Consider the following 11466-nt stretch of genomic DNA (forward strand, 5'->3'; position numbering starts at 1 on the left):
CGAGCATGGGAGGATGCAGAGGGGGACGGGGCTGAGGGAGGAAGGTTTGTCTAAAGCAGCTCTTATCTAAAGATGAGCTTGGTGGGGGGAAACTGTGTTTTCGGAAGCAAGAGAAATGAGAAACCCTGCCTGCATGCGCTCGGGAAGAGGCATCTGAGAAGTTCGACCATCTTCTTCCAAAATGTACCTGAGAAATTAAGATTTTTCTAGCAAAGCTGTGTTAATTCAAGGGGCCTGGTGGGGGCATCTCCTTCCTCTGCTGTGAGATACACACCGGTCGTCTTTCCAGCCCTCGCTCTGCAAACGTCAGGTGTTTACAGCACATTTAAAACACGAGGTGAGATCCCAGCATAAATCCCTTGACTCCAGCAGCTATGACTTAAATATCAGCCGACATGCGAGGCGGGGGAAAAGCAGCCCATCCTAACGCAGCAGAGCTGCAGACAGTCGCTCTTTTGGGGCCAAAGCAGAGCTTTGAGCCTCCGAGATTTGCTGCTAAGAGGTTTTTCCTCTCCTTGCAGCTCAAGCAGCAAACTGTAAAGATTTCAGCCTCTTCACTGTCCAGACTAAAATAGCACAGAGGGCATTTTGCACGCGGAGAGCTTTTTTTTTTTTCCCTATCCTTTCAAAAGCATGCAAACAACTCAGTCCCAGCCAGAGGCATCACAGCATTTTTACTAATCATTTTAATTTCATTCAGCGCTGTCCCGCTCCGAGAGCTGGGCAAGAAACCCTGATGGCTGCAAGCCATGCAGTTTTTTTCTACCAATAGATTGTATCGTGTTTATATTGCCTTTTCACAATGATAGGACCGTGATGTAAATACGGGACGTGACCCGGTAAAGCATTACTGGGACGTGAACCCTTTTCATCTCCAATTTATCATTTCACATCTGCCCTGGAAACCCGGTGGCACTGCTGTTTGCTGAGCCCAGCAGAAATGAGCTGTTAATCTCCATCCTGCTCCGAAGGAAGGAGATGCTGTGTGAGATGCGAACCATCACCTTCACCAGCGATTCATCCGGCAGAACACCCTGCATCGCCTGAAAGGGCAGGATAAATGATTTTTTTTTTCCTTGAGGTTTGTGGTTTCGAGGCACGGGGGTTGTATTGCCCGCCTGCACATGCTCTGCTGTCCTATGGGAGGATTTGCAGGTAAAATTAAAGCCTTGCTTTGAGAAAAATCCTGCACTCTACACCCAAAATGCAGGGAAGGGCTGCTCATGGCTCCAAACCCCATCTCTGCACAAACCCTCTTTTGTCACAGCTTTGTTTTCCCTGGGATTATTTCTTTTCCCAGAGAGACTCCAGTTGCCTCTTCGGTTATTTTTACGATATTCAGCCTCAGAGGGTGGGGAGGGAAATCGGAGCCATCCGTCCCCGGCCTGGGGTGGACCCGCTGGGCCCCTCAGGCTGGAGCTGAGCACCCTCGGGGCAGCCAGCTCTAACACCCTTCTCCCAGCACCCCGGACCAGCAGGGACCCTCTTTCCAAATCCCCCAGTGCAGAAGCAAGAAATGTGTTTTCTCTCCCATTTGGCCTGAGAAAAGCAAATGAGCCAACACAGAGAAACCCAAAGGAGATGGGGATGAAAAATCATCAACCCCCTCCATAGCACAGCAAACCAGGACACACTCGTCCTTGCCGGGTCCCCAGCTTTCCCAGGGTAAATGTGATTTTTACGTGCAGAACGGTGTTTTAAAAGTTTCCTAGGTTATTCAATATTCACGCACGATCTGGGCCGTAAATAACACTGCGATGTGGAAGGTGGTTTTGAGCAGCATCCGCCACTCCCAGGCCAGCAGGTTTTGGGGTTCGCTGCCCTTGGCAGCCCCGGCGGCGGTGGGTGCACCCAGAAACCAGACGATGCCCAGAGCAGCTCCCTGCTACCCTCTGCAGTCGCACAGCAGAAGGGCTCGCTCGGTTCGCAGCCTTCTTCCCGGCCTCTTGCAAAAGCAGGATTTACCCCCAGTCCTTCCCCCAGCCCATCCTCCTGCTCCCCACCGAGGCGTACCCCACATCACCTCACCCCCAGATGCAGCGGTGCATCCCCAATTGCACGCACATTGCAAATTATTGGGCTCCCGCTTCACCTAAACCCCCAGGTTTGCTGTATTTTTAAGCAATGCCTTGCCAAACCGTCTCCCCCAGCTCTTTAGGAAAACCCCGATGCCTGCAGGTGTCTGCAAGTGAAAAGGGAAATGGGGAGGAACCTTTTAATTTGTTTTCCCACTTAAAAATCCAAACAGGCTCCCGCAGCCTTCGCCAAGAGGTCTCGGCACTTGGCGAACGCGCTGCGATGAGGTGTCACCTTTTGGAAATGATTATTCTTCATTACTGGAAAAGGGAGGGGAAAGACCCGTGTGCACGGCTGGGAACAGGGCGGAGAGCTGGGGCAGTGCAAGCAGCAGGATTTTGAGATAATTTTCCCAGGAGCAACATTATTTTATATTTTAGTATCCAACAAAGTAGCCTAATGCATTTCAAAGGCAAAACCAAACTGCTCTTCGGAGGTACCCGGTTTACGAGCCCCAGCAAGACAGATCCTACCTGGCTGGGAGGGTTCAGCTGGATCCGGAGAAGGGCTGAGCACAGCCAGAGCCGGGGCCGTCGGCTCCAAAATCTCCCATCTGGCAGCTGAATTCGGATGAGGGCTTTAGGAGAACTTTCCCCAGGACAGCGCTGGAGCCCAGAGCACGAACATTCCTTTCATATATATTTATTAAAAAAAAAAATGGAGCTGCATTATGTACATGAACACCAGCAGATGCATGCACACATACAGCAATACCTGGAGAGGGGAAATCTGCTTGCCTTGCATATGCAGCAGAGGATGCAGCAAGATGCAGCAGACGGGCACCCAGGAACCTGCCTTCTCCCCCCAGCTTTGCTCCTGAGCCCCTAAACTAAATCAATCTGGAATAACTAATAATACCAGCCTGGAGAAATCTTTTGATAGCTGCTAATGAAAGGCTCTGTGAGAGCAAAGCATGAATTAACCACATTTCATATATTTCTGGGTGCCAACAGCATCCACTTGCTCCCCGTGCATTGGGAGCACATCCCTCCGCAGCAGCCCAGCCGAGGAAGGCAGACCACATCCAGCAGCTCCTGGAGAGGAGGCAGGAGACAGAGCACTGAACCGTGGCTCGGTGGAGCTGAGCTGAAATCTCACTGCCGCGGCCAAATAACCTTGGGGTGTTGGGCTGCAAAATAAAAATAAGGATGGCAGCCTCTTTCCCAGAGTAACTGGAAGGGGAAAGGGCTGCATCAGGGGATACACAGCATCTCAGGCTGTATATCCCTCTTAATCAACACCTGAATTAATTATCTTTTTCCCCTTACAGCTGTCAGGCGTTTGAAGGCTTGGGTTCCCACTCTTGCTATGCTCCCTTGCTTCTTTTAAGTCTCTGCATAAGCCAGTCTCCCTGACCTCCCGATCTTTGCTGTCTCTCCCAGAGCATCTTCACTCTCAGGGTTGGGGGTTTTTTTTTGTCTTTGGCACTCACAGTCTTGACAGCGCTGCTTTACATGCAGCTGCTCCAGCTTTGCAAGAGCGGCACTGGGGGTTTATGGGGACATCGGACCCACAGGGGAGCTCCGTCGTGCCGCATTTCTCCTCCTTCACGGCACGAGAGAACCGAGCCCTTTCCCTTTGGTGATGAACATTCGAGACACCTGCCTGGCATCCTGCAAAAGCCACCAGGATCCCACGGCATGTGTCTCCCATGTAGCTAAGCTGCCTCTGTATACATGGATTTTTGTGACATGTTACTGGAAGAAGATGCTCAGCAGCACCCTGCCACAGAAAACTGCAAACCCTCTTCCTTGCTATTACTGCTAAGGATGCTGCCAACAACCAGCTTCTCCCCCACCACTGCACACCTGCACCTCAGGTCACTGCAACCTTTCTGCTTAAAAATATATTCCCCCTTTCTGGCCTTTTTTTGTCTTTCTAATCTCCTTCTACCCTTAATTCTGCTGAGGTTGATAACGCCTCGTGAAAAATAATGCTTCCAAAAATAAGATCCGTTGAAAGAAAGCTGCTTTGCTAAACGGGAGGTGCTAGCCAGAGCCTCTCCCCTCCCCATTTCACTCCCTCCTGGTGCTCAGCATCCTGTGATTTCTCGGCAGAGCTGAGCTCCCCCCCCAGCACCCCCAGACTGAGCCCTTCTTCCCAGCCCAGGGTCCCACTAGAGGGCAATAGAAACCCAGGAAAGGAAACACGGAGCTGGGCTGAGCAGCACAGGGGAGAAAGGGCCTGGCAGCACCGCCAAGGCTTCCTTCAATTCAGCTTTCAGATAAATGATACCTAAAAAAAAAAATCTCAGCTGCTCCCTTGTAGCCCAAGTTGCTTCCCCCAGGTGGGATGTGCATCAGCATCAGGCGAGGTGCGAGAGACTGTGTTCTCCTTCCCCAAACCAGCTCCAGCTCGCTGCAATGGCAAGAACATCCTTCCCAGAGAGCTGGATCCCCTGGACCTGGGAAAAAAAGAGGTTACCCAAAGGATTAGAAACACGTGGGTAATGTTTGACTTTGGAAATTTGCACAATCTGAAAGTATATTTTTGCAGCAGCCCCTGGAGCTCCAGCTGGGGTGCCTGGACCTTCGTGCCAGGTTCTGCACAAAGAAATGCAGCTGGAAGAGCCCCATCACTCCCCTGTAATCGCATCCCGGGAGTGCATCGTGCCCACCGGGAGGAGCCCACGCAGGACAGTGAGCAGTTTTGGTCACCAAACCTTCCTTTATTGGCAAAACCCAGCAGAATAAACTTGCAAAACCCACTTTGGCACCCACCAGCTGGAGCTGCAGCTTCGGAGCAGCTGAGCCGAGCAAAGCCAGAGCCAAAACCTCGGCACCAACTCACCCCATCCTCAACAACCTCCCGGCAAGACGCCGGGATGCCCCTTCCAACCCTGCTACCAGCCCAGCCTGGGACCCTCCTGGGGAAAAAGCAGCAGGGACAAGAGTATTTATTCTTTAGGTGTATGGAAAGCAGCACCCAGCCTTTCCATTACCTCCTCCCACCCCAATCCCATCCAATTTTACAGCACCAGGATTATATTCACCAGCATTTAAAAGGAAACCTGTCCCTAACTGCTGGCCCAGGGCTTGCCTCGATGGTTTTATTTCCACCGCTGAAGTCCCGTTTCTGCATGGGCAGTGCAGGAACCCACTTTTCCTGAACAGACCCCTCAGATGGGCCACACAGTGAGGACACATCCCCGGGCTGGACTGGGGGAGACATCCCCACCACCACCCCGGGAAATTGGAAGCTCCAGCCCCATGCTCACCACGCACGGGCTATTTAAGTAGCTCCGGAGGGAGCCATCGCAGCACAAGACGAGCTAGAGCAGCTCCTAAATCAGTCCTTCTTTATGCCACTCCAGTCCCCAGCTCCCTCCAAACACCAGGAAACCCAGAAAGTCACATTAAATCATTTTTATCCCTTGTTCTTCCTCCTCGTCCTGAGCTGTGCTGACCTCAGCTCAGCCTCGCTGAGTCGCAAGGAGCCAAATCGGAGCCACAGAGCTGCTCCCCAAAAGCATTTCACCACCCAGAACTAGCGTGGGAATAGGTGGGATGCATCCAGCACGGCAGGATGGTGGCGTGGACCTGAGCCCACGCATCACGACGGCTCCAGGAAGGCTGTGCAGGAGATGCAGTGCTTGGAGTGATTGAAAAGCAGGTGATGGCACAGGCATTTGGAAGTTTTATGAAGATCTTTTATCGAAATCACAGTAGTTAGAGGCGTGCAGCCTATTAAAGGTATCCAGCACGCCGCTGGGGCCAGGACAGCATTAGTGCCGCCATATATCCTCCAACGCTGTGTTCCTTCTGGTTTTAGGAGGCCCCAGGGTCCTTCTAGCACCGCTCTTGGATGAATATTCTGGAGCTTAATAGCCCTGGCTACCAGGAAGCTTTTTTTGAGGGATTTGTCACTCCTTTGCTCCCTTTGGTGCAGGTCAGCTGGGGGAACCGGGCTCGCCGGGCTCCTCACCCTTCGTTGGCGTTAAGGAGGTATCTTGTCTTCCTGTGCCCCAAAATGCCACCACTCCAGGGGAGCAAGTACCATCAACACCAAGCAAGTTGCTCAGTAGAGAGGAAAAAGTGATTCAACCCCCAGGTAATTCCCATGGCATCTGTCCAAGATGGTATTTCCAACCTGACTCAGATTTCCAACAAACCCAGGAGGTGACAGGCAGCGCTGCAGGCAGGCACCTTAGATGCAGGCAGCGGGCGGCAGCCACCACGCAGATTTGTCACCCACCTTCCTCCCCTCCCCAAAACTGCAAAAGAAACCTCCCTGTCCAGATCCCAGCACTGCAATCGCAGGCAAAAGCTGGACCAGTTTGCTGTGCAGATGGGAATGCTAGCAGGGCATTCGGTGAGAGCATCCTGCATCTCACAACGTGCTCTTTCCCCCCGTAGTTTGTTCATCTTTAGCATCGCTGCAAGATCTGGCTTTCCAAAGCAGCTCAGGGAAAGGGGGAATACGAAAAGGATGCAGACAGGAAGGTAAAGAAGAGGAATCATTGCCTAAGGGTTGAGAAAACACAGGGTTTAATTCTAGTCCTGTCCCTGGCAAGTTGCTGCTTGGTACTGCAACTTCTCCTGCTGAAGGATGGGAAAAGGACAACTGTGGGAAAACCCCCACCACGAACAAATCTGTCTTTCTGTAACAGCAAACCAGTGGCTTCTGTTTCCTTTTTAAGCTCAATGCTGCCTGCCATCCCTTTACTTCTGGAATAATATAGAACTCAAACTGCCTGGCTTGGGGGGGACAGGATCTGCATTTCCTTGTTCCTTTTATGATTTCCCAAACTGAAGGGCAGCAGTGCCCCGGCACGGCTATGATTCGCCACCTCCCACCCTTGCCATGCAGAGGAAAGGGGAGAACGTTCTTGCCCAGACTTACGCACGCATGTCCATAAACACAAAATCACAAATAAATTCAAAATAAACTTCCTACCCGGCCTGCACCTCTTGCAAAGGAGATGCTGGACCTTCCAGGGAAAAGGGAAAAGCTCCACATCCATTTCAAGAGGGTAGAAGGGGCCACACACAGATCCCCAAATCAAAAGACCCTGAAAATATTACAATTCTCTCTATTTTTAATGCTTTTAAGGGTGGGGAGGGAAAGAAGACTGCACAGCCACGCGATAGGGGAGGAAACATTGCTGCAGCAGCCAGTATTAGAGGAACAAAAATTCAACCTCCCCAATAAATCCAGGCCCCAAAAGTCTCCCCTCGCCTCGTCCATCACCTCCCAAAGGGCACAACCGCTCTGCCCTGAGCGATGCCTCCCTTTGCCAGACCCGCAGCCCAGTTCTGCAACCCCCCCCAGGGCTGCGGGGGGGACTGGTAGGAGAAGAAACCTTTTCCTGATGGCTGGACTGGATGGAAGAAGATGGGGAAGAGCTGAGCCCCGGGACAGAGGGTAACGCCACAGTCCCGCCTGTTCCCCCGATGAGAGATCATCAAGCAGTTTGTAGGGGCAGAGGCAGTGACCTCGGTGGGTCCCCCCAATTTCCCCCCCACCCCAATTCACTCCCTTCATGCCTGGGATGCTCCTCTCTGGCGAGCAACGGGAACATCCCTGCGGGACGGCACCCCAGCCCTCCAGTACACCCCCACACCCTCTGCCAAACCCCTCTGAGCCCCCTTCCATCACCCCCAGGAGACCCCCCCCCCATCCCTTGCCCTGCGTTGCTTTGCCTGGGTTGCAGACAGCAAAGGGTTACGCTCGGAGGTGCCGCTCTGCTCCCAGCACCTGCCAGGGGAGGGAACGAGGAGGGGATGGAGCGGAGTTTCAGTGAGTCTCCAAGAAGGCAGAGAGGAGCAGGCAGAGGAGCAGGCAGAGGAGCAGGCAGAGGAGCAGGCAGAGGAGCAGGCAGAGGGCAGGAACGGCAGCGGCAGCAGGTGAAGCCGCCTCCCGTCGCCCGGTCCGGCACAACGGGGTGGGAGCTGCCGGAGCCACCATGGGCCGGGGGGGGGACGAGAGAAACGGGTTTATAAAAGGGGAACACCTCTTTTCCCTCGCTGACGTTTCTCGCTTAAAAAGAAGGGAGGGAAAAAGGGGGGGGGGGGGAATTTAAAAAAAATAGAAAAAACCCACCCAAACCCTCTCTAAAATTTGAGATACGGCGAAGGCGGGCGGCACCGGCTGGAAAATGCATCTTCCCCGGAGCTGCATCGTCCTCCTCATCCAGGGGAGCATCTCTCTGCTGGTGAGCGCTGGGGATGGGGAAGGGGGGCCTGGGGAGGGGGGGGGGTCGTGCTGCCAAAGGGACGGGGTGGGGGTTGACAGCCAGGAACATTTCCCAAATCAATTTATCCCTCCCCTCACCTCCACCCCCCCCCCCCCCACCCCATCCCCTGAAAAAACAAGCGTCCCAAAACTTCTGTTATTTTTCAGCAGGTAGCGGGGTGGGCTCGCATGCAGGGATGGTGATAAAGGTACCCCCTGATCACCCTAAAAATCTGCAGCCCCCCCCCCTCCCCAAGCACAGCAGTCCTGGTAGAGCTGCCAGGGACCAGCTCACCCGCACCCCCGGCCCCCCAGGCTGGGGCAGAGCTCCGGCACAGCCTGGCAGGCCGACCTCGACCTTGGCTTCTCCGTTGCCTTTTCTGCCAGGTGAGCCCTTCGCACCCCAGGGATCACGGTGGGCATTTGCTCAGCACCCCAGCACCGAAAGCGATGGGGTTACAGCATCTGCCTCCCGCCCGGGCACCCTCCCAGCTCGCTGGGTACCCGCTGGGTGCCCACAGCCTGGCAGCAAGGCAGCCCCCACCCTGGCAGCTCCCCAACCCCCGTCTGTCCTTATTTTGGGGTCCGCAGCTGGTGGCAGGCAGACCCCCCACGCTAGCAGGAGGAGAGTTTGCAGAGGAGCCCGCGCGTGGCCGTTAGAGGCAAAGGGCATCTCCTCGGGGTGAGAACTCACCTCTGCGGTTTGCTGTTCTGCGTCCTGCCCCACTGCTCCCAGCTCTGTGTCTCCCCAGAGCATGGTACAGTTTGGAGGTCAGAAGAGGGGTCCATGGGACACGCTGTCAGCAGCGAGATCGGTGCGAAGGCCACGAGGTGAGCACCCTTGTTGCAGGTGTGCGGCTTTCCCCGATAGCACCCTCTCCCCAGCATCTGCAGAGATCCCCCGGGTGCAGATGCTCTGCCCTGAGAGAGGTGCCACTGCCAGGCTGCACCATCAATGAGCAAAAGCACCCATCCCAGCTCCCTTCACCCATTCCCCGAGCAACCACAAGAGAATGAGAGACGGGAAAAATTGCTACCAGAAGGGAAATACAGAGAGAAATAGAGAGAAAAGCCAAGACAAAAGGGAAATAAGGAAAGCCAGGATGGGAAAGAGGATGGCTGAGTCATGTCTGGAGTGACCCTGGAGTGGGGTGACCCTGGAGAACAAGACTGGGCAAGGGGGGCAGGCACCCGTCACCCATCTCTCACTCTCCACCATCGCTATGTTCAGGTGATTTGTGGCCAAGAAGAACCAGGGAAAGGTGCAGAGCAACATGAACCCAAGACCCAGGAGAGAGCTCAAGTGCAGAAGACGAGAGGGCTGCTCTCTCCAAAGTCCCTGTTAACTCCAACCTTACTGCAGAATATGACCCTCCTGGAGCTGGTGAGCAGTTCACGGGAGTTATGGGATATCCTGGACAACCTGTCCGAGCGGGACCATGCTCCACACCCCAGAGGACAGAGGGACTTGGGGCCAGCCTCAGGCAAGCTTAAAAAAATTTTTGGCTGGGGAGATTTCTATTCCAATATCAAGACGGTGAAGTTGAACCTCTTAATCACTGGAAAGGTGGTAGATCATGGCAACGGCACAGTCAACGTCTTCTTCCGACACAACTCTACCGGGCAAGGGAACATCTCCGTCAGCCTCGTCCCCCCTACCAAGGCAGTGGAGTTTGACCTGGAGCAACAGATCTTCATCGAGGCCAAAGAATCCAAGATCTTCAACTGCCGCGTGGAGTACGAGAAAGTGGATCGTGCCAAGAAGACCACGCTCTGCACTTACGACCCATCTAAGACCTGCTACCACGAGCACACCCAAAGTCACGTCTCCTGGGTCTGCTCGAAGCCTTTCAAAGTCATCTGCATCTACATCACCTTCTACAGCATAGACTACAGGCTCGTGCAGAAAGTGTGTCCTGATTACAACTATCACAGCGACGTACCCTACTACCCCTCGGGATGATGCGCTCTGCCCATCGCAGGATGCCCCGGTGACAGGCGGGTGCTGGGGGGGCGGGGGGGGAGGGACGGGGACGGTTTTGTAAGCGGGGGCGGGAGCGCGGTGGTCCCTAGAAACCAGAAGCAAGGAAGGAAGAGGAGGATTTTCCATTTTCCCCAAAAGCTCCAAAGTCAAGAGGAGGAATTTTAGGCTGTGGGGTACCGGCATCGCTAAACCTGGCCTGGATCCGTGGTCTTTAGAGACTGGTACGTGAAGGCAGGGTCTGAATTTAGGTTACAGAAAATAGGACATAAAGCTACAATCAGGACTTGTGTTTCTCAGTGCAATAATGGATTTGCCTGGATCTAGGCCACATGGTCCTAGAAGGTTGGTGACCAGGCAAAGAGGGCTCCAGAAGCGGGCTTACACAGCCTGGCGCCAGGGGAAGACCTCAGGGGGCGAAAAAGGCACCTGATGCCCTCCATGGCTGTAAGACATCCATGGGCAGCCGCATCATCTCCCCCACATCCGAGTTCTGCAGGAGCTGGAGCTGAGTTTTCCCACGTCGGGGTACAAAGGGCTGCCGGGATGGAAACGGGGAGCCAGGGCGGGTGGGAAGGGACCTTCCCGAGGTGTCCCCCCGCCACAGCTCACGCTGGACACCATGGCATGGGGGGGGTTCAGGGACTTGAAACTGTGGATCCGCGCGTAGAGAAATCCTGGTGGAATCTGTCAAATCTGCTGACACAATATATGATTCATGTGTTTCCCCTGACACACTGTGATTCATGCGTTTCCCCTTCATCTCATCCGTGCTTCGTATCACTGCCGGCTCCCCAGCGCCCGCTCCCACCCTTGCCCGGCCACATTCAGCTCCAAACGCTGCCGTTCCTCGGTGCAAAGGTGCGTGCCCGCGTGCGTACGTGTGTGTGAAGTGGAGCTCTGACTGTAGCATTTAATTTACGTTGAAGGGAAAAAAAAAAAAAAAACAACCCACAACAACACTGTCCTTGAGAGAGAGAATAAAGTTTTCACGGTGGCACCGAGGCAGGTCAAGTGTTTTTACTGAGAGCAATCTCAGTCTCCTCAGGGGAGAAGGAAAATAAACTGGTGGGGTTGTGAACGAGGCACAGGGCATCGCCACGACCTGTGCCCAAATTCAGCTCCCTTCAGATGCGTCTGAACTCGCCTCTTCTAGTAACCGGGCGTTGGGTCCGGTTTTGGGATCTGCCGGGATCGGACTTTCACCCAGACATTCGGTTGCTATTGCTTGTGCA

The 11466-nt window shown here is 54.1% G+C and overlaps 1 protein-coding gene across 1 annotated transcript; it reads left to right on the forward strand.

The window, feature by feature from the left end:
• Positions 1 to 8130: 8130 nt before the first annotated feature.
• Positions 8131 to 10238, forward strand: NXPH3 (neurexophilin 3). The gene is made up of 2 exons (XM_030021582.1): positions 8131 to 8230; positions 9482 to 10238. Exons 1-2 carry the CDS (start codon positions 8174 to 8176, stop codon positions 10211 to 10213), a joined length of 789 nt encoding a protein of 262 aa, XP_029877442.1. The 5' UTR covers positions 8131 to 8173; the 3' UTR covers positions 10214 to 10238.
• The last annotated feature ends 1228 nt before the right edge of the window (positions 10239 to 11466 follow it).

Source organism: Aquila chrysaetos, chromosome 8, assembly GCF_900496995.4.
Source record: "Aquila chrysaetos chrysaetos chromosome 8, bAquChr1.4, whole genome shotgun sequence".
Classification (NCBI taxonomy): domain Eukaryota; kingdom Metazoa; phylum Chordata; class Aves; order Accipitriformes; family Accipitridae; genus Aquila; species Aquila chrysaetos.